The sequence below is a fragment of the Triturus cristatus genome, chromosome 10, assembly GCF_964204655.1.
Source record: "Triturus cristatus chromosome 10, aTriCri1.1, whole genome shotgun sequence".
Lineage (NCBI taxonomy): Eukaryota > Metazoa > Chordata > Amphibia > Caudata > Salamandridae > Triturus > Triturus cristatus.
This window is the reverse complement of record NC_140593.1, coordinates 499,850,958-499,874,959: the sequence shown is the minus strand read 5'-3', so window position 1 is coordinate 499,874,959 and position 24,002 is coordinate 499,850,958. Positions and strand designations below refer to the sequence as shown.

At 46.6% G+C, this 24,002-nt stretch overlaps 1 protein-coding gene across 3 annotated transcripts in view; it reads left to right on the top strand.

Moving 5' to 3' along the window:
- DYNC2I1 (dynein 2 intermediate chain 1) overlaps positions 1 to 24,002 on the top strand; it is a 510,705-nt gene that overhangs the window by 177,775 nt on the left and 308,928 nt on the right. For all 3 annotated transcript variants that reach the window (XM_085631946.1, XM_085631948.1, XM_085631947.1), the window contains one exon: positions 2,670 to 2,756. In XM_085631946.1, coding sequence (XP_085488072.1) covers positions 2,670 to 2,756 — 87 coding nt within the window. The remainder of the gene's footprint in view (positions 1 to 2,669; positions 2,757 to 24,002) is intronic.

The window sequence follows — 24,002 nt, the reverse complement described above, 5'->3', positions numbered from 1 at the left end:
CTGGGCTATGCGGGGAGGACGACCCTTCCAGAGAAAATGATGCTACTTTTTGACTAGTTTGTGCCTGAAAGGTATTGGGGTGATCCTTCAAGTGGGGGCTGAGAAAAAAGGGGGGTCTGAAAACACAAAATCCCCTTTCATTTTCCATTTTTTTTGTCAAAAGCGTTTTCATAAAAACTGCTGAATGGAAATACACCACATTTGGCAGGAAGGCAGATCTTGGTTCTCAGATTGTACTTTTTGTGATTTGGTGTAAATCTGCTCAGTGGTTTTGGAGAAATTAAGCTCCAGAAATATTTATATATCTAGACGGTTGGGTTTGAGGGACCCTTGTGAGAGTCCCACGAAAAATAGAGTGTTCTGTTTGGCCCGAGGAGCTTTTTACCCTTGGGCCACTTTGCTCCTACGGGAGACACGCTTCAGAGGAAATGAGCACTCTGATTGACTTCCAGAAACATGAGAAAAATGTTGCTGGCAGCCATTACAGGACTCATGGACTTAGTCCCCTGTCCTGAAGTTAAATAAAAAAAATACAGAAGGGGGCTCGTTTGGGATGCCCTGCCCCCCCTTAGGCCTGTTAGTGATAACTCACCGGGTACTCCCTAAAAAAAAAGCCAGCAATTTTTTCCCCCTATTCAGCGTTAATCTCATGGAATCACGGCAAAAAAAAAAATGGTGGTTGACATTTTTTATATACATGGGAAGGGGAGTGTGAGCAGGGCCCCCAAGCTTATTTTAGGTCAGGGGGCCCCATCCCCCGGGTCGGGTATATTAGTGAAGGGGAAGAGGGTGTGTGACCCCTTTCCCTGACCTGTTTTTGTCCACCTGAACCCCATATCCCTTCCCCCATGGTACAATGTATTGATCAAGGGGAAGGGGCACACAGCACTCCTTCCTGAGCATGTGGAGGCCTGGGGATCCCATCCCTCTAGCCACTTTAAAAAATAAAGGGGAGGGAGGGGCCCATGTGGCCCCCTTCCTTGATAAAACGTCCCCGGGGACTCCATCCCCAGGGCCGTTACTTTAATTAAAAGAGACACGTGTGACCCCCCTCCCTCAGCCTTTAATGGCCCGAGACTCCCATCCCCGGGGCCAGTCTACTTACTCCGGGACACAGTTCTTTCCCTGCCCGCACTAGCATGGGCAGAAAAATATGTGTTTGCTTCCATCTGGCGGGAGTATTTTTAAGTCTGCCTCCAGTCCGGAGATTTAAAAATGCTCCCGCCCGCTGAGAGCAGACTTTTGTTTTATTTCTCTCCCCGCACTGGTGTCGGCAGGGAAATGAAAACCATATTGCTCCTGCCCGGAGGGAGCAGCATAAATAGCTGTTTCCTCCGGGTGGGGACCATGCCGCTTCCAGCACCATGCAGGGAGCCGTTTGGAGTGGTGGGGGCCCTGGGGTTCCTCATTGTCCCTAAACATGTGCTTGGTGAGTGCCCTGGTTGGGCTTCAGTGCACCTACCTGTTTATAATGTAGGTCCTGGGGGATGGGGTTCCTGGGGCCAAAATAGGCTCGGGCATGGGGGGCCGCATGGGTTCCCCAGGGCCTGAGAAAGCTCGGGGATGGGTCCATCCATGGCTGGCCCAATAGATGGGGCCCAATAAGGCTTGGGGATGGGAGCTGAGCAGCCCCCATCTCCTTTTTTTCAATTATATTTGGTCCTGGGGGCGGAGTCCCCGAAGCCTATTAGGGCTCGGGAGTGGGGCTATGTGGCCACCCTCTCCTTTTTTATTGTATTTGACCCTAGGGGATGGGCTCCCTGGGGCCTATTAAGGCTCGAGGTAAAGGGGCTACATGCCCCTCGCCCCTTAAATTTTGACCTCGGGATCGGGTCTCCAGGCCCCCAGAAGGCTCAGGGAGGGTGCTGCACGCCCCCTCTCCTGTTTAATTGTATTTGGTCCCATGGAATGGGGTCCCCGGGCCTATTAAGGCTTGAGGAGGGAGGATTCACACCACCCCCTTAGATTTTAACCCCAGGTGGTGGGGTCCCTGGGGCCCAGGAAGTGCATTAAGCCCGGTGCATGGGGTCCATGGGTCCTATTAAAGCTCGGGGAGGGGAGCTGCATTCCCCTTTCCTTAATATATAAGTTTTGGCCCCGGGGGATGGGATCCTCAGGGTTTGGTTTACGTATGGTAATAAAACATTACATATATTACAAATAAAATGTATGGCGCAACTGAAAGGATTTTTTGTTAAACATAAACCAGTGAAACCACCACATCAGTGAATGTTTTTTTTAAAACTTAACATTTGTATTGCAAGCATATGGTGGCTGCCTTTAAGTTGGTGAAATGCTTTCTTTTTTTTTCTTTTTTTGTGACATCGGCTTGCAATAAAGAAAAGTAGCCATCACACTTTCTTGCCAAAGCCAGACCTATAACTTTGCTTGCTCACTTTTTGTGTCTCTAGTGCTCAGCCTCAGCATCCAAAGCTCTGACAATGACATTGTAAATCAGAAAAACCTTTTTTTACAGTACATTGAGTAGAAACCATTTCTGAATCTAAATATGAGAGGGTAATTATCTTTGTACTTCTAGGTTTATTTCGACTTAGACCTAAAATATTCCACTACCAATTATATTGTGTAAAAAAATATTGCAAAGTGCACTCCCATTTTATTGCTTTCTGCATTTCACAGTAGTTTGTTTTCATGTATTTCTCTCCCAGGAAATAGAAAAAGAATGTAATGATGGCCACATTTATCGTGATGCAGAATATGAAGAGTCATCCATAAACTATGAAGAGGATTTTGAAGTACGTACATAAATAACATAAATTGAGATGCTTGAATGTGTGTGTGTGTGTGTATGTATTTACATTGACATTTTTTGTGATCATCACACTAATAACTGTAATCAACTTTGATAATAATGAAAACCTACATATTGATTGGTGATGATTAGCAGCTATTTGCACTTAAGCATACTTTATGCACTTTATGCTCGAGATGTAAACTCAGCTAAGCACTTGCACTTATATATTTATGATGATAATAGCATCTATACGGTACTCCTCAGACTGATTTATCAGCTATGATTTTAATAACTGGTTGCTAATGAGGAATTGATTATTTAATCATGAATTAATGTTTTAGCATTTTTCTCTGATTATTTGCACATATTCTTTTGTTCTATTCAATAATTTTTGATTTTTAATGTATTTGGATAACTATAGTATTTTTTCTATCTCTATGCATTTAGAAAAAAACAAATATGTTTTACCAGTTTTTTTCACTTAGATGAGTATTTATTGCGGATTGGCCCTTGGGGCGTCATGTGATCAAGACAGCATCCTGCTGTCGAAACGCGTCATGCTGGGCACTTGCTATACGAAATGTAGCTGATTGTGGATGCAATAAACATGCACTTTAAAGCTTTAAAAGCAGGTTGTGGTCCGTACCTGTTTGATGCTGGAAAGAAGCATGTCAGGATCGTGAATTTCCATATCTATTTGGACGAAGCACGGCTGTCTTCGCCCACACGGACACTCCCATTTGTTTTTGGCTGGCCGGGACGCAGCCGACATCGTGGACGCGATTCATTCGAAAACCCGGAAGGAGTATTTGCCACGCTAGCCCCCCGCTAGCGTAATTTGAGGAGAAAGTAAACACTCAGCGGTCCCGCGGAACTGTCGACAGCGGAGAGGAGTCGGAGGACGCCGATCAGCTGTGACCATTCTGTATGGGTAAGCGGGAGTGATTCCACCTCATTGTAGCAGTTGCGGGTATTTGGGATTGTGCCATAAGTAGTTTATGCCGACTTCAAGAAGTTATTGCAAAAACTCGGCAAACTAAGTGCTCAAGTACAACATGCATCCAGCAGCAGAATGTCAAGATCGGCAGACGTGCTACGGGCTCGAGAAGCCGTAGCAGATGCTTTATTTTTAAATGTACCGGATAACAAAGCCATGACTAATGAATTAAATGCAACTACAAGCACGAATCATGATTTAAAGAGTATGCTGAAAAGTTTGGAAAAGCTACTCCGGACTGAATTAACTAAATGGTGGGAAAAGAAAAGTTTAGAAAAATATAAGGAAGTAGGTAGGGTACCCCGGGGGCTCAGAGTATTAATTGCCCCATCATTTGAAAAACCCAACCCACTAATGTTAAAGGAATGGGCGAACAACAACCTAGAAGCTTCTATGAACATGGTATCCAACCTGATTAAGTATGCCGAAATTGACAGAGTGGAGATTGTAAAAGAAATGGATAAAATCAATGCAATGTTAGATGTTCATGACCAAAAGGATTTTATCAAGAAGAGCCGAGAAGATATCGATATAAGGCTCAAGAAATACGAGGAAACCATTAAGGCCCGTAAAATCTGGAAATTTGCCCGTGATAAAAACGACTATGAGACTGGCAGAGTATTTACTTTCTCAAGAAAGTTTGACAATGCTAAAAGACAAGCCTTGGTCCCAAAATCAGCAGCTAATAATATCACAATTCAAACCAACAATGATCCATCTAGCTCAGAGGTTAGTTCCATAAGTAGTAACTATGAGTCTGATGACAGCAGTAACAACCAACTAACTAAATTGCCCACCGACTTTACACCTTCAGAGGAGTTGGGTTTTCTCATAGAGGACCGCAGTCGAACACTACGTTCTTACGATCCAGAGAAGAAAAACGGTGACGTAAAAACATTCGTAGAAAGCAAAGGCGGAAAATCCAGAGATGCAGGCAGAGGCAGGAAGTGGCCCCAAAAATAAGAGAAACTGTCATCTCCGATAAAACAGTGATGAATTTATCAGATATTGAACTATCAATTGCTGAACTTCAATTACTTTCATTAGGTCTCTCATATTGTCCGGGTAATAATTTCAAATATGCACAGTCACAACTGGATATCTTTAAATTCATCCGGAAACTCAAACTTTCAAAACATTTCAAGCTGAATAAAAAAGATACGACCAATATCAACAAACCCACCAGCATATCTGGAAATAATTTGCAAGTATCAGACATCCAATTGCTCAGATCTATGCATACACTTGCTCAAGAAGATGAAAGTACTACCAATTCGACCCAGGATGACCTTTCAGAATTGAGTATACAGAGCAATGCAACTAGTTTAACCCATTTTCGTCCACCATCTGTATTTATACCATTGATGCCCAAAGAGGCTATCGACATCTTTAGTGACCGTGTTGTAGAAGTCCTGAAACAACTGAACAAAAGTGTTCTACACAAAGACAAGCAAAGAAAATATAAAGAAATTCAATATTCTGCTCTTATGCGTAAATTACAAAACAATGGTAATTTCATCATAAACAAATCAGACAAAGGGGGAAATATAGTTCTCTGGCCCCGAGAAATGTATATGCAAGAAGCAGACAAGCACCTTAATGATAAAACCTGTTACAGAAAAGCAACAATGATTTAAAGAACATAAAAGAATCCACCTATAAAGAACTATCTCAATGGAAAAGAACAGGACTCCTGAGTAAAAACAAATTTGGTTTCCTTAAAAATGACTATCCTATCACTACTGTGTTATACTTTATTCCAAAGGTACACAAGAACACAACGCCAGTACCTGGAAGTCCCATTATATCTGCCCAGAAAGGATTACTAGAACCCATGTCTAAATATGTGGATTTTTTTCTACATGAATTTGTAGAAACATTACCATCATATATACGGGACACTGGTCATTTTTTATCAAAAATTCAGGGAATCAGGTGGAAACAGGATTATGTTCTGATTGTTATGGACATATGTTCATTATACACGAGCATACATCACACTGATGGAATAACAGCGGTTAAATATTTTTTATCTAAACGTAACACGGAATTTTATCATCATAATGAAATGCTGTTGAATATGATCAAACTCTGTTTAAACAATAATTACTTCCTGTTTAACAAAGAAGTGTATTAACAGTTACGTGGAGTGACGATGGGGGCGTGCTTTTCTCCCAGCGATGCGTGTCTCCACGTTGGCTGGTGGGAGGAGCACGTCCTCAGAAACACCCATAAGGTACTGTATGACACACATGTTAAACACTGGTGGCGTTTTATTGACGATGTTTGTGTTATATGGGAGGGATCAATGGAATCTGCATATGAATTTGTCAATGAAATCAATATCGATGACTTAAATTTGAATTTTTCTGCTACAGTCAGCAATGAAACTGTGCAATTCCTTGATGTGGAGATTTACATCAAACAAGACATCATTCACACAAAATTGCACAGAAAAAGTACTGCAGGAAATGCAGTACTTCATGCCAGCAGTTTGCATCCTAACCATTTGATAAAAAGTATCCCTTATGGGGAGTTTTTAAGAATAAAACGTATCTGTAATTCAGAGTATGATCGTACACTCTGTCAAAATGAAGCATTCCAAAGATTTAAGATTCGTGGATACAAGGTTAAAGATTTAAAATTGCCCATGAACAAAGCAAATGGTCAGATGAATGAGGAGGGAGCACTTGGCACTTTGAATTCCAACATCCCCAATAAGAATAATACTGACCAACCTAGATGTGATAATATGGTGAGACTTATTACTACATTTAGCTGCCAGGAAAAACAGTTCAGGAAAATAATATACAAAAATTGGCCCATTATCAAAACTGATTTGACTATGTCCCAACTGGTGCCAGATTTACCTGCACTTACTTTCAGACGTGCACCCTCTATGAGGGACGCACTAGTGAGATCAAGCCCTGAGGTCACTGTTTCTTCCAATTGGTTAAGTAAAAGAACAGGCTTTTTCAAGTGTAGCTCGTGTCGAGCTTGTAAGTTTGGGAAAAATACTCATGAAATAGTTACAGCATTTGAGTCTAAACCTCTAAAAATTAAAACTTTGCTAACCTGCCGGACAGAGTACGCTGTCTACGTGTTGGAATGCTCCTGTAAATTTAAATACGTAGGCAGCACCAAGCTACAAGTATTCAATCGCATATTACAACATTTACAAGCCATCGTGAATTCAGACCCTAGCTACCCAGTGGCCAGACATTTTAAATATGTCCATAGTAATGATCTCAAGGATTTGAGTTACTATGTAATCGATTCTGTGCCAAAATCACTTAGGGGTGGCAATAGAGAGAAAAGGCTTAGGCAGTTGGAGTCCCACTATATACTAACACTAGATACGAAAATGCCGAACGGTCTAAATACAGGGGAGGACCTGCACAATTTTTTATAACTGAAAGATGTAATATGATTGTACGGATTGTTTTCCTCTTACTCTTTCATCTAGCGTTTAATGATTTGTTTTCAGAATTGAATTAACTCTGAATTGTTGTCTCATATTTATTCCTGATTTTATAGTCTTGTTTTAGCTTGGTTTTACTACTGGTTTTATCTGGGTTTCCCGGCTTTTTCCTGTGGTTTTACTTGGCTTTTACTGGGCTTGGTTGGGAGTAGTTTTATGAGCAGTTTTAGAGTTTCTTCTTTTAAAGCCACCTTGATCCTTTCAATTGCTCTTCGCTTTCCATACCATTTAGTTATTGATTGCATTATTTTAATGTCATGTTTATGCACTTGCACTTTATATTGACATTTTTTGTGATCATCACACTAATAACTGTAATCAACTTTGATACAGTTGTGGGGGCCTCATTCACTCACTGCCTGGGGCCGGATTGAATCGTACCTTTAATCGGCTGACATCCTTCCTGCTGGGGCCCTGACGCTGTGTGTTCTCCCCCGCCGCCGTTGCTGGTATCATCGCATGGCCGCCGTGGGGGGAGACTACAGCTCCCAGCCTGCACAGCGCCCAGTACCGCCCACTCACTGCCTGAGCGCGCCCGGAGGCGCTTAAACATCAGCTGCTCCCTCGGTGGAGCGGGGGCCTCATTCACTCACTGCCTGGGGCCGGATTGAATCGTACCTTTAAGCGGCTGACATCCTTCCTGCTGGGGCCCTGACGCTGCGTGTTCTCCCCCGCCGCCGTTGCTGGTATCATCGCACGGCCGCCGTGGGGGGAGACTACAGCTCCCAGCCTGCACAGCGCCCAGTACCACCCACTCACTGCCTGAGCACGCCCCGAGGCGCTTAAACATCAGCTGCTCCCTCCGCGTCGCGGACGCGCGCGGGCGGCGCCCGGGCAAAGGGCGGGCAGTCTGTGGCAGTCGTGGGCAGGAGGAGGCAGGGCTGGGCCAGCCCCCTGAGATCTCACTATGGGTAAGCGAAAACACACTGTAAACATTGATGTGGGAGCCAAGAAGGCTAAGGTGCCAAGACAGTCTGAGTCCATTATTTCGTACCTCTCTTCGGCGGTGGGTGTGCTTACTAAAGAAATAGCAAATGCTGGATTGGAGTTGGGACTACCCTCTACCCCATTGTTACCACCCGCTCATACCATCGATGCCGTGTTACATACCCCCTCTGAGTCGGAGGATCCGGAGGCACGTATCCTACAGCCCAACCTAACGGCGACACTTACCTCAACCACGGTGCCCCTCCCATCCGATGACACCCAGGTTCCTGCCTTACATGAGACCTTACAGCTACGAGCTGACACTAACAAAATTCCGAGAAGGAAAGCAGAGGGTACCTTACCAACAGCCCGTGTGCAGGAGGCTACTCTCGGAGACCAGTTAGTCATTGTTTACAGCTCGCATCGAGCCCTTATTGCTGGGTATTGCAAAGGACATCGTTGAGACATTGAACACCTGTCTTGCCGGCCTATTAACAAAATGTTCTGTTATTGATAAAATGGCTAAAGATTTCTCTATTATTTCCTCCCAATTGGTAGGGGGTAGCGCGCTACGGGACCCAAGGTCTAGTAATATTGGAGAAACACCTGATCCTAGTTTACCCAGTGGCGGGAGGGCCCCAGATTTGGAGGGGGTGCGAAATTTAACTATTCACAGCACTGATCCAAGCCCAGTGCCAGGAGGGACTAAGCCAAGACCTCAACTTAGGGGTGGTAACCAAAGAAGGACTGTAGCAGTTAGGGGGCTAAAGGGTTGCAATGTAAACATCGATTTGCCCCCGGAAGCAGCGCCCTTAGTTGCACTCTTTATTGGCGTACCCCCTCTGGCAGAAGGATCGGGTGAATCGGCCTCTGCTTTAATCATTAAGGCAAAGTTATGGTGCGTGGAGGCAAGCAGTGGTGGGCCAGAAATTGCCAACAATGTGATATTTGCTAGAAGGGTAGGGTGGATTGGGAAAAGAACTAAGAATGTGCAGGGTGATTGTGTTATTGTCAATTTCGATCGCCCAGATTTGTCTGATAGATTATTTTGGGATGGGTCGGATATCTCAGGGATTAATTGTTTGAGACCTATTCCCCTGGGATATTTCTACCCCCCATTACTGCCTGCAGCCGGCTTTTGGGACAATTGCTCAGGGCGAGCCAGAGGGTGCATGAACTATGTAGCGGGCAGCGCAGGTCCAGCGCCACTGACCCAACATACATCTGTGAGGGACCCTGGTATCCGGGCAGTTATGACTAGTCACCCTATGCCTAAAGTTCAGGAAAGGGAGGGATTGGTTTTGACCAATAGATTTCTTCCACTTTCTGACATTGAGGAAATCGATTGACAGCTAGTTCCAGCACAAGTTATTAGCCCCAGATCCCCTACTCTTAATAAGCCTGAAGTATGTAAATTGATCAGTTGGAATATCGCAGGGGCTAGATCTAAGAGGGGAGATGTAGACTGGACCGATTTTATCAGTGCCCATGACATCATAGCGTGCCAGGAAACCTGGGACACCTCTTCCAATTTCTGGGTAGATGGCTTTACTACCTTTGCTATCCCAGCTGTCCCTAGCAAGTCTGGAAGGGCTAAGGGTGGCCTTATGTCCCTCTTTTCCTTGAATCTGAAAGGTACACTTAGGCAGGTTCAAAGTGGTTCATTGGCATCACTCCACCAGGAACGCTTTGCAAAAGTAAGGGTTACAAAAGAGGGAAGATGCACCAGCCATTTCAAATCGGACAGAGGGGTGCGGCAGGGCTGCATCTTGGCCCCCCTCCTTTTTACCGTCTACATAAACGGCCTTGGCAAACATCTCGAGGCCGCGGAGGGGGACGTGCCGCGTGTAGGAGAGATAAGAATACCCGCTCTCCTATACGCGGACGATGCAGTCCTGTTAGCACGTACCGAGGTGGCCCTCCAGCGTTTGTTGGACTCTTTTGGGGCTTTCATGGACCAGCTAGATTTGAAAATTAATGCCAATAAGTCCCATACCATGGTGGCGACTCGCCATGGTAAGAAGGCTAAAAACATCTCCTTTTTTTGTAAGGGTGAGGCAGTGTCCAGGGTTGCATCTTTTCCCTATCTGGGGGTAACATTCGACGAGAGGGGTACCTGGGGATCCCAGATTAAGGTAAAGAATCTCTCAATGGCGAGAGCTACATCGGCCCTTCTGGGGTTTGCAAATAGGCTGGGGGCTAGGCCTATGGAGGCCCTTTTAAAAATATATAATGCTAAGTGCATCTCCATAGCTATATATGGTTCATCACTATGGGGGTATGTTGCTCAGGAAACTCTACAACGTGTGGAAAATAAGTTCTTAAGACATCTTCTTTCTGTTCCTCAGTCTACCCCTACCTTCTCGATTCACAGGGAGTTGGGTCTAGACTACGTAACAGATAAACTTGGTTTGGCACCCCTAATATGTTGGTTGAAGACATGGCTAAACCACGAACTATCTCTTAACCACGCTATCCTGCATGATGTCATGTCCTTGGATCACATGAATAAAATTCCGTGGTTGGAGTATGTGAGAATTACTTTTGCCAAATTAGGTCGCCCCAATCTATTCATTTTGCCGTCTTCTATCAGGAAAGAGGATATTAATTGGATTAAAAAGCACTTTATGGATAAGGCGAGATTGGCTCGCGAGGAATATGAACTGACAAAAACAGTCAGATCACACTATATGTTGTTATCTTCTCCGTCCTTGGAGCCTTATCTCACCCTTGTAACAAAGCCCTTCCATAGACATCTGTTAATTAAATTTAGATTCAATTTAATCCCCTATATCCTAGGCTGTTATCAGACGTGGAGCAAACCGGAAAGGGGTCCGCCATGTAAATGTGACGATTTTTCCACTCAGGACACTATGCACTTTATGATGTTTTGTAGTTTTTATAGGGTCCCCAGGAATAAATACCTGTTACCTATTTTAAAAGAAGCTGGCTTTGTTCAAGTCAGGCCAGCGCTAGTTTTTCTGCAGTTTCTTGGCAGTACTCGTACTATATTTTCTGTGGCTAGTTTTTTGGTAGCAGCGCAGAGAATTAAAAAAAATAGGGTTTTGCCTGCTATTGAGGTGGTATGAACTGGGAAAACTGGGAAGTGCGACCATATCATTTTGCCTTGCCTTGCACTGTCCACTTGCATCTTTGCACTCGTATTTCTGTATATTTTTGTATATGATGATTGCGTTTTGACCTGTTAAATCATGAGCTAGCTATTTATTTTTTAAATGTATATATTGTTGTTTTATGGCTTTTATGATTTTAAAAATTGAATAAAGTGTATTTTGACTGACAACTGTAATCAACTTTGATAATAATGAAAACCTACATATTGATTGGTGATGATTAGCAGCTATTTGCATTTAAGCATACTTTATGCACTTTATGCTTGAGATGTAAACTCAGCTAAGCACTTGCACTTATATATTTATGATGATAATAGCATCTATACGGTACTTCTCAGACTGATTTATCAGCTATGATTTTAATAACTGGTTGCTAATGAGGAATTAATTAATTAATCATGAATTAATGTATTAGCATTTTTCTCTGATCATTTGCACATATTCTTTTGTTCTATTCAATAATTTTTGATTTTGAATGTATTTGGATAACTATAGTATTTTTTCTATCTCTATGCATTTAGAAAAAACGAATATGTTTTACCAGTTTTTTTCACTTAGATGAGTATTTATTGTGGATTGGCCCTTGGGGCGGCATGTGATCAAGACAGCGTCCTGCTGTCGAAACGCGTCATGCTGGGCACTTGCTATATGAAATGTAGCTGATTGTGGATGCAATAAACCTGCACTTTAAAGCATTAAAAGCACGTTGTGGTCCGTACCTGTTTGATGCTGGAAAGAAGCATGTCAGGATCGTGAATTTCCATATATATATATGTGTATATATATCTACAGAGCTTCACCATTAAAGATCGTCACTCGCATGCAGTGTCCGGTGAAATTTATTACTGCAAACAGCAGATGTCTTGCGTCTACGCGTTTCAGCTGCAGACCAGCATTGGTCACAAATCTAATATTGATCTGTTTAATTAGCAATCTTCAAGTTATTTCTGTTCGGTTTCAGGTTTCTTCGATGTATACTTTCTTCTATTCCAAACTCCAGTTTTATAGCCTTATATTTTCAATTACTAATTTTTCTGAGCTAGGGCACAGCCGGCTATAGACATGAGAATAATAAGTGTTACCAAAGTAGTCTAACCAAACTTTCACAGAAAAATAAAAGCTAGACACAGCCATGTTTGAATAAGAAATTCAAATTTCTCAATCACGAATTCCTTCTTTGAACAATCTGGTACTGCAAGACTATCTCTTAAACCTTTTATGCTCTAGTTAATGTAGCAACCTACGGACTCTGTAGTAAAACCAGCATTTTTTGTTTTCCAAAATAATTGTGCTTTTCAGCTGAATTGAAATATAGCATGCATGTCCATAGTAAGAGAATGTTGGCCTTCCAGAGATCACTGCCTACAGCAATCAACCAAGAAGTTCTTTTAAGCTCATTGCAACCTGAAACAATATTTTGTGCTTCCTGGGTGCCAGGCGCATGGAAATTGATTGTATTGTAGTCACATACTGAAGAAGTTGAAATACCATTGTTCACCTCTAGTGTTGTATTGCTGGGAGTTTGCAACTCCCAAAACTCTCTGGTCGGAAGTCAATTCGTAGAATGCACGGAATAATGTCTGACTCATTATGATAAACTATTACGTCAATGGATAATTTGGGCTGCTTCACATAAATTGTCATCACTATTGAAGCTTTTTATATGCTGGTGTCATTCTTGATGAATGACTACAGTCTATTTTTTTAAGTTTGGTTTGATTGTGCTGATGAGCTTGCAGAAGTATTTGTCACTCTTTTTTTCGATTTTAGAACAGTACTAGGTTATTTCTATTGCAGGGTCACTGCTTAAATTCAACACATGGTATCTTTGCAACAGTTTTGTGGCACAATTGTCTCCTTACTTCACCACATCATCACTTAATGGGAATAAAATTTGCTTACCTTGAATTAAAGCTTCCTTATGCTATACGGTTGTGTAATTTTACAGGTAATAACAATCCGATGTATCAGGATCGAGTATGCTCCACCTCTACACTCATGTGATTTTTAATCTCCTTTTAAAGTTCAAGAGGTTATTAATGCTATAAATAGGAGTATAGTAGGTAAGGCTCCAGGCCCAGACGGGGTGCAAGCAGACTTTTTTTTAGATCAAAACTCTCTTTATGGGCCCCTTTACTTACAAATGTTTAGATCTTTAGTGCACAGGCCGATTCCTGTTTCCTGGAAGTCCGCTATCATAGTCCCTATTTTTAAAAATGGAGACCGGTCCCAGACGACTTGCTACCATTCGATCTCTCTGATCGACTCCAGTGCCAAGATTTTAGGCTGAATGTTATTGTCACAACTCAAAGACTGAGCTCTTGCAATTAACATCTTGTCAGAGACTCAATTTGGTCTTAGAAGCGGTGTCGGGACAATTGAGCAATCCCTAAATCTCTATTTAATTTAAGGGAAGTATGTGAAGGCTAAGAAAAGCTCTTTGCATCTTACTTTTATAGACTTATCCAGTCCCTTCGATCTCGTGAACCACACACAGTTGTGGGATTTAATGGGCAAAATGGGAGTGAAACACAACTGATTGACACTTATTATAAGTTTACATCATGATCTTATTGTTAGTGTCCGTTATGGCCCTTCAGGTGAATGCTCCCCCCCCACATAAGATCGACTAGGGACATTAGGCATGGATGTAGCTTAATATATATTAATGGTATTAGTAACTACTTAGTAGAATATTGCAAAGATGGACTTCGTATGGGCCAAAAATTATTTCCCATTTTATTATAAGCGGATGATACAGTTCTAATTGCGCATACCGCAAATAGTCTTCAGTCCCTTTTAGAACTGTTTTCAGTGGAGATGGAGGAGCCGGATCTTAAAGTAAATTTCTCGAAGTCTTATGTGATTACATGCACCTGCCCCAGTACCAACTCAAAGTCATTTAATATGGGGGACTTTGTCTTATCAAAGGTGAAAAAGGTTAATTATCTAGGGATTTTGTTTAACCAGTCACTAAGCTGGACTCCGCTTTTAACACTTAGGTGCCACACTTTTAACAGTAACATTGAAGCCATCTTTAGGTTTCCCCGTAAGCTCCAAAACAAACCAATCCCAGAAATGTTGAAACTCTATAGGAACAAGTGCATCTCAGCAGGGGTATATGATGATGGCCTTTGGGGGTATAATAAGGCAGATATTTTACAGCGTGCAGAGTTTTCTGTTTTGCGTAGCCTCCTTTCAGTCCCAGGGGGCAAAGCTACCTTAATATGCCTTGATTAGCTTGGGATGTCTTATCTGGAAGATCAGATTGGATTAGAACCCTCATTATTGTGGGTCAAAATATTGACTTTGTCTGCGTACTGCTTCGGTGCCTAGCACAGAACATCAGGCTGTATTTAATATTGTGACTACGCATCCGGAGCTTAACACGCAGGAAGTCGTTCCACAGGTCTTGCACTTTTTTTAGTATAGTCGCGGTATATGTGAATGTCCTGGCCTTCAAATCTAGGCGGGCCGTTGGCACGGAAGTGCTGGAAGATCATGTCCCGGTCTCTGAAATTGAACATCTGGGCAATCAAGGCTCTAGGCGGGGATCCCGGGTTCGGTGGCGGCCCCAGTGATCTATGTGCCCTTTCCACCACAAACTTTTGGATAGCCTAAGGTGGGGGAACGCTCTGCCAATCCAGTCCTCCAAAAATAGGTCTGCTGGCGGCCCCTCCGCCTTTTCAGGGAATCCCAAATGCGGAGATTGTTCCGTCTAGAGCATCCTTCCGCGTCTTCTGCCCTGTCCTCCGGCCGGGTCGTATGGTCCTGGAGTGCCGTCACCGTCTCCCGCAGCTGCCTTACCTCCGTCTGCAGAGCGTTCAGTTCTCCTTCCGTAATGGTTACCCTGTCTGCCACCTTCCTGAGATCCAAGCGCAGGTGAATAATGTCAATGGCCATCCCATCCATTTTTGTTTCTAATGCCACCCTGGAGTCTCGAATCGCTGCCAATATGTCTGCTTTATCCCGAGCGGCCGAGTCCTGGTGGGCCCCCTGCTCCATGTCCGCACGAAAGCGGTCCGTCGCCGTCGGCCCCGGGACCGTGTATTGCACAATTTTATTCATTTGGGCGCCTCTCAGGGGTCGGGGGCGGCCCCTCCATCCAGAGACTAGTATTGCCGCAAACGATCCAGGGAAGGGGTTCCCTCCGACAGTCCACCTCCCCACAGGGGCTTCAGCATTGTCAATGCCAAGCAGGCCTCCCGTCCGCCGCTCGGAGCAGGTACCTGGCCTTCTGTCACTGTTCTCCAGCCTCGCCGGACTGGTCTGGTGAAGTACCCTTGTGAGCCCGGCCTTCCGCCGAGTCGCGGAACGAACTCCTCCGGCCCACTTCCACACTCCAGGGGGTAACGCTAATCGGAGGGGGGCCCCTCACCTCACCACCTGGGGTACAACCCCCGGCCTCCGGCACTGTGCACCACTGTCTAGCCCCCAAACAGTCGTCAAGTCTCGCTCCCGACTCACCAGCTGAAGTGCAAGTAGGCCTCACCTCACCCCCTCCGCCTCTGTTAAGGCCTATCTCCAGCCTCCTGTTCCATTAGTGCCAGGCTACAGGAGAGCAAGTCCTTCACTGGGCGCGTGGGACAGCGCACCACCGCAACTGGGCTCCAGATGCATGCCTCAGGCACCACAGGCCCGTGACCGGGCCCCCAGACGGTCTCTGCGTGGTCTTCAAGCATGGCCCGCCAAATGACATGCAGGCCGCTGACAGGACCCCACAAGTCTTACCTGGTTCACTCGTGGAGTTATCTCGCAGGGACGACGTGAACAACCTCCACCATTCCCCTCCCTACCTGATCAAGGTTAAAAGACAGACCCAGGCAAGGATGGGATCAGGGGAAGGGGCCTAATGGTGTCGGGAAAGGACGTTGTTGGTGAAGACCAGGTGAGGAATCTCACTAGCCTGGGGCCGCTCTCCTGGGTATCGCCAGCTGGCACATGAGGATCAAGCTCCAATAGAAGGTCACTCAGAAAGAGGGCTGTATCTGGACTCCCGACGTCTTGTGTTAAGAAGGTGAAGGAATGTCACGCATACGTGCATGATGGCAATAGACAGTGAGGCAAAACAAGGGCACTCCTGCGCGATGATAACCAAACAAGGAAAGCCATGAGCACGCTTCCCTGTGCGTGTCACGGATAACAAGATGTACAGGCGCTCCTGCGCCGAGAGAGAACAAGAACCAACCGTGAACACGCTTCCCTGTGCGTGTCACGGACAACAACATGTATAGGCGCTCCTGCGCCAAGAAAGATATTAAGAAAGAATCGTGACCACGCTTACCTTTGCGTGTCACGAAGGGCAAGGTGTATAGGCGCCCTGCGCCGATGAAGAAACAAAAAATATCCGTGACCACGCTTCCCTTTGCGTGTCACGGGAGATCAGGGGTGTAGGCGCTCCTGCGCCGAGAAAGAAACAAAAAATATCCGTGACCTCGCTTCCCTTTGCGTGTCACGGGAGATCAGGGGTGTAGGCGCTCCTGCGCCGAGAAAGAACAGGAGTAAATCGCGACCACGCTTACCCAAGCGTGTCGTGGAAGTGCAAGTGTTAGCGCTCCAGCACCGTAGGTAAAGTGGCAAAAAGCTGCGACAACGCTCTGTAAGGCGTGTTGCGATTCAAACCTGCAGTAAGGCTCCTGGGGGAGTCTGTCTGGTGGGTCGGAGCATCCGCACATCTTTGCTGGCCACAGCTACAGGAGGAGCCGGCGGCGAAGGTCTGAGGTGCAGGATGGCGGCAGGCAGCAGCTATGATTCAATACTGGAAACACTGACGGGAATGAGAGCCGCGGCTATAAGTGGTCTCACCCGGAAGTGCTTCTTTGTGTTTCGAGCACTAGACCGCTGACCTGTAGGCGTTGTTGTGCTCCAGATGCCGGAACCCACCATACACATACGAGTACGCCCAGCTGGGACCATGACAGTTCCTCCTCCCAAGACAACTCCTTCCTCTACACAGGGGTGGCAGGGCGAAGCTTGCATTGGTACCGTGCGTGGAAGGCGCGCACTAGCAGGGGAGCATGGCGTACATGTGACAAGGGTTCCAAGGAACGCTCTTCAGGCCCATACCCCTTCCAGTCCACTACGTAATAGAGCCGCCCCCTGGTCCTATGGGAACTTACTGTGCGTTATACCGCTGGAGAGCGAGAGTTACAGCAGGTGAAAGAGCTAAAAGGTTCTCCTGTGCCACAAGGGAATTCTCACCCTTCCTGCGTATATATCCCTAGCATGCACATTGCTCTCCCTCTCCAGTGCATCCTTACCCTGGAATGCTTCATTTTGATATTAGCCTTTCCTTTCTATTTTTAATAACCCTTTCCCTCCTCTCTTTTTTCTTCTACCCCCTTCTTTTTCCCCCCCCTTCCTTCCCTACCTACCCAGGCATACTTTCCCAGGCATTTCATCAATCGGTTAGTCCTGAAGAGATCCCACCATACTTTGGGGATCGAAACGTCGTCGACTCACATCTCTAATCTCCTAATAATACATTGTAAATCTTATTTGAGTACGAGATGTTGTTCAATTGTGACTTTCAATAACCTTTATTTTCACAAACACAAAAAGTCACATTTTAAGTCACTTGCCTGCGGCTAGGAAATCGGCTGATTTCCTTTTACAACTCACGGGCTGCTCACTTATTTCACCACATGTATTTTGGTTCGTAGCAACTGTACTATATCTGAATCATTTTTTGAATAAAACATATAATCCAATTTTTGATTGGAAAATTGTGAGATTATACCTATCTTTAAATTGAATGGGACCTTGTTTCTTAAAAATAACTTCCTACCCTTGGTCCCTTCTGATCAATAGGGTTTCCTTGTTTCTATTTTTGTTGTTGTATGCGTATTCGACCATCCAGAGCACCTCTGACCATTCTTGTTCTAGGGACAACAGCAAGCAACGAAGGTATTGTTCCATGGGTTGGTTTGTTCGTTCCGCCTGTCCGTCCGTTTGTGGATGATACGCCGTGGAAAGACTGGTTTCCATGCTCATGTTTTTGCATACCTCCCCCCAGAATCTGGATATGAATTGGGAGCCCCTGTCCGTGATCAGCACGGAGGGTACCCCATGCAATCGGATTACGTTATGTGCAAAGATCAAGGCCAAGTCGAGTGCTGATGGTAGTTTTTTCAAGGGAACAAAGTGTGCCATTTTAGCTAAGTGACCCACTATGGTGAGGACAGTGGTAAAGCCAGTCTTTGTCCTTGGTAGCTCAACCACGAAGTCCATGGACACCGTATGCCAGGGGTAAGGAGGGACAGGAATCGGGTTCAAGAGTCCTATCGGGGGACTGGAATGGATCTTCCCGTGTGTACAAACGGTACAACGAGCAATGTAGGAACGAACTGCGGTGTCCATGGAAGGCCACCAGAAATGCCTGTGTAAGAGGTCCATGGTTTTGTGGAATCCCGGATGGATGGATAGCTGATGGTCATGGCACATGTACAAGGCCTGTTGTTGATGGCTTTCCAACGGTAGGAAATACTGTTCTCTATTGAACAAAAAACCATCACTTGCAGTGATCCCGACTAGGTCCCCGATCCATTCTTCTGCTTCTTTCTGCTTTAGATCGTTGTGTAACTGGTTGAAGAAGAAAGAGGAGAGGACCACCCCTTGGAAGCATTGCTCAGGAAGGATGAACACCGGTTCGGTCTTCAGTACATTTTCTCGGTTTCATCCAGTCTGGACAAGACGTCTGCCTTGGTGTTTTTCTTTCTGGGCGATAGGTGATCCGGAATTCGTATTCGTTGAAGAACAGGGTCCACCTTAATTGCCTGGAGGTAAGGGCTCTGGATGATCGAAGGAACTTTAGATTCCGGTGGTCTGTGTATATGGTACTAGGTGTTGTGCGTCTTTGAGGTAATGGCTCCATTCCTCAAAGGCAGCCTTGATGGCGAGTAACTCACGGTCTGAAACGGTGTAGTTGTGTTCTGCAGGCAGTAATTTTCGGGAGTAAAAGGCCACAGGATGCAGCAGTCCGGTTTCAGCGTTGCGTTGTGACAGTACTCCTCCCAGGGTGTTTTTGTGATGCATCCGCTTCCACTATGAAGTGCTGTCCAGGGCCAGGATGCCGTAGGACGGGAGTGCTGGAAAACCTTCTCTTCAGGTCCTGGAATGCCTCCTCGGCTTCGAAGTCCCAGGAAAACGTCACCACTTTACGCAGCAAGCTGGTGATGGGTGTGACGATACCAGAGAATCCTGTGATGAAGCGCCGCTAGTAGTTGGCAAACCCTAGGAATCTCTGGACCTGTTTGACGGAACAAGGCGATGGCCATTGTAGAACTGCTTCGACTTTTCTGGTGTCCATTCTGACCCCATCAGGGGTTAGGATGTGTCCCAGAAACTCGACCATGGTGGTGTGGAACACGCTCTTCTCCAGTTTAACGTAAAGACCGTGCAACTGTATTTGTTTCAGAACAGCTCGGACGTGGTTAATGTGCTCAGGTACATTGTTGGAGAATATCAAGATGTCGTCGATGTAGACGACACAGAAGCGATCAAGGTACTCACTCACTACTTCGTCTATGAAGTACTGGAAGGCTGCCGGATCGATGCAGAGCCCGAAGGGCATGACTCGGTATTCGAATAAGCCGTATTTTGTCCGGAACGCAGTCTTCCATTCATCGCCCTCTCGGACCCTGAAGAGATGGTAAGCTCCTTGTATGTCAAGTTTGGTATAAATAGAGGCGTCCTTCACTTGATCCAAAAGGTTAGAGATGAGCGGTAGAAGATACTGGTTTTTGATGGTTATGGTGTTTATGGCTTTAAAGTCGATACAGGCCCGTAGATCTCCTTCCTTCTTGGCCACGAAAAAGAGAGAGGAAGAGACGGGTGATTTGGAGTGGCGTATGAAGTCGTTTTGCAGGAACTCGTCCAGATAGACGCGTAGATGATGGTTTTCTTTTTCTGTGAGCGAGTAGACACGACTACAGGGAAGGGTTGAACCTGGTATGAGGTCTATCCTGCAATCGAAGGAGCAGTGAGGAGGCAAAGTATTAGCCCCTTTCTTATCGAATACAGAGGCCAGGTCTACATACCCCTCGGGTACGTTTTCTTGGGTGACCAAAACCATCCCTATCAATGGCACCGAGCGAGCTTGTACTGTGAGGTCACTTGACACGGTCTCCTGCGGATAGCAGATAGTAGTGCAATGAGAGGAGTTCAGAGGCATGATCCGGGTCTCCTAATCAATGTGAGGGTTGTGTGTCACCAACCAAGGAAGCCCCAAAATAAGTTTGAACTGGGGTGCGTCAATTATGGCAAAAGAGATGTTCTGCTGTGCCCATTTGTGCACGTCATTCTCATGGCTTCTGTTTGATATTATATAAGCCCAGAGGTCAGGTCGGTGCCGTCCAGAGCTTTCACGCTTTCTGGTTTACTCTTAGTTACGGTTGGTATGCCCAGTCTCTCCATGTAACGAGTGTCAATGAAATTTCCTGTAGCACCAGAATCAATGAGAGCAGTGACTGTCCATTTCTGGCCTGTTAAGGATTGCAAAGTTACCGACATACCCATGTGTTTGACGTTGGCAAGAGAGTTGGAAAAGGGGGTCCGCATGGAGGAAGAACCCAGTAGACCAACCCCTTTGCCTACTGGGTTTCGTCATTCCCGCTTCATCCCTGCAGGTCACGGAAAGAGCATAAGGTTTGTTGGTTTTTGTTTTGGCTAGTTTAACAGGGCACTCCCTAACTAAATGTCCGCTTTTGCCGCAATACAGGCATAAGTTCTGTTTTCGTCGTTTTTCTTTCTCGTCCCGGGTTAGGGAACCACAGACTCCGCCGATCTGCATTGGTTCGGGTGCTTCATGGATTTTCCCAGGTTCGCTCCTGTTTTTTTCTCGGAACGTCATGAATCGAGACTCTGTGCCTTTGTTTTTTTTGTTTTTTCGCTCCTGTAGTCTGAAGTTCAACCTAACCACCAGGTCAATGAAGGATCCAATATCCTCCGGGGGTTCGGATTGTTGCGAGAGAAGGTCTTTGACTTCATCCCGCAATCCTCTATAAAACACGGACACCTGCTTGGAGTCCGGCCACCTTGCTTCAATAACCAGTCTATTGAATGTGGTAATATAATGCAGCAGGTCGGAAGAGCCTTGTTTCAGGTTCAGGAGCTCATTATCCGCGGCTTGCACGAACATGTGGCGGGCGAACATTCGCCGTAGTGTTTCCATGAAGACGGGGAGACTATATAGCATAGGATCGTCTTTTTCGACCAAGGCCATGGACCACAGGGCAGCGTCACCTCCGAGATAGGACAAGATGAATGCGACTTTGGAGGTGTCGTCTGGGAAGGCGGAAGCACGTGCCATGAAGTGCAACTGGCATTGATTCCGAAAAATGCTATACTTGGTGCTATCGCCATAAAAGCGTTCTGGGGGTGCTAGCTGGACAGGATGAGGGGTTATCACCTGTTTGGGCGGGTTATGACCTTGCTGATCGGGTACCAACCCCCCGGGATTGAACACAGGAGGGCGTAACATACCCCCCTGCTTGGCTCTGACTGCAGGGTCTGGGCCCCAGACCCCTGTCTGTCCTACTGCTACCTGACCCAGTAGCATCGTAATGTCTTGGCATAGACTCAGGTTGTCTGCCTGTATACAGGTCAGCATAGCTGCGATGTCCTGCAGGGTAATGTCGGGGTTGCTCATGGTGTCCAGGCGAGATATAAAACATGGGCTTCCAGTTCTGTCAGGAGCCTACAAGTCTTACCTGGTTCACTCGTGGAGTTATCTCGCAGGGACGACGTGAACAACCTCCACCGTTCCCCTCCCTACCTGATTAAGGTTAAAAGACAGACCCAGGCAAGGATGGGATCAGGGGACGGTGCCTAATGGTGTCGGGAAAGGACGTCGTTGGTGAAGACCAGGTGAGGAATCTCACTAGACCGGGGCTGCTCTCCTGGGTATCGCCAGCTGGCACATGAGGATCAAGCTCCAATAGAAGGTCACTCAGGAAGAGGGCTGTATCTGGACTTCCGACGTCTTGTGTTAAGAAGGTGAAGGAATGTCACGCATACGTGCAAGACGGCAATAGACAGTGAGGCAAAACAAGGGCGCTCCTGCGCGATGATAACCAAACAAGGAAAGCCATGAGCACGCTTCCCTGTGCGTGTCACGGATAACAAGATGTACAGGCGCTCCTGCACCGAGAGAGATCAAGAACCAACCGTGAACAAGCTTCCCTGTGCGTGTCACGGACAACAACATGTTTAGGCGCTCCTGCGCCAAGAAAAATAATAAGAAAGAATCGTGACCACGCTTCCCTTTGCGTGTCACGAAAGACAAGGTGTTTAGGCGCTCCTGCGCCGGTGAAGAAACAAAAAATATCCGTGACCACGCTTCCCTTTGCGTGTCACGGGATATCAGGGGTGTAGGCGCTCCTGCGCCGAGAAACAAACAAGAAATATCCGTGACCACGCTTCCTTTTGCGTGTCAAGGGAGATCAGGGGTGTAGGCGCTCCTGCGCCGAGAAAGAACAGGAGTAAATCGCGACCACGCTTCCCCAAGCGTGTCGCGGAAGTGCAAGTATTAGCGCTCCAGTGCCGTAGGTAAAGTGGCAAAAAGTCGCGACAATGCTCTCTAAGGCGTGTCGTGGTTCAAACCTGCAGTAAAGCTCCTGCGGGAGTCTGTCTGGTGGGTCGGAGCTTCCGCACGTCTTTGCTGGCCACAGCTTCAGGAGGAGCCGGCGGCGAAGGTATGATGTGCAGGATGGTGGCAGGCAGCAGCTGGGATTCAGTACTGGAGGCACTGACGGGAATGAGTGCCGCGGCTATAAGCGGTCTCACCCAGAAGTGCTTGTTTGTGTTTCGAGCACTAGACCGCTGACCTCTTAGCGGTGTCGTGCTCCAGATGCCGGAACCCACCATACACATACGAGTACCCCCGGCTGGGGCCATGACAGCCGCACCGCCGCGGCCTCGCGTAGATCTCTCCGCCCGGCCTGCGAGGTCCTGTCAGCTGCCTCCTCCCTCTTGTGGTCTGTTCTCCCTCTCCTGGTGCCTTACTGTTGGCACAGTCGCACAGCCGGACTCACCGAGGTCACGGGGGCTCCTCCGCTATCCCCCGATGCCCGCCTCCCAGCGCCACCAGGAGGCCTCCGACACAGGGCTCAGGAGTCTGTCAAGGCTGTCGCGGCCCCCTGCACGGAGGTAGGCCTCACCGCATCGGCCTCTCTTAACACTTTCCACCCAGTCCGTGGAGACCCGCCTGCCGGTCTCAGACTTCGGTCGCCATCTTCCCACGGTTTGTCCCCCCTCCTGCTGGGATCTGAGCTCTGTGTCTGCCTCGCGTCGGGACTCCCCGGGGTCATGGGCTACCACCACTGCCCTCCGATTTCCCCCGCTCAGAGTCAGATGACGGCCGCCATTACGGGGATCAGGATTTGCTGCAGCCTGTATCGCCGGTCCCCTACTGCAGGCTGCTACCACCAGGAACCGCCGAGTCAGGGGAGGTTTCCACTGCTAGCATCCGTTATGAGGGTCACCATAACTCCAGAATTCTGTAGGATAAACACTATTGGGGGCAGGAGCACCACTGAGACACGTCTAGCCGCCACGTTACCAGGCCACGCCCCCGAAAGAAGCCATGGTTATACCCCGGAAAGGAGTTATGGAAAGAGTGCCTCACTCTCAGGTGGGGAAAGGTTTTTATTCTCATTTATTTCTGATAAGAAAGAAGTCAGGGGAGTGGAGGCCAATTCTAGACCTAAG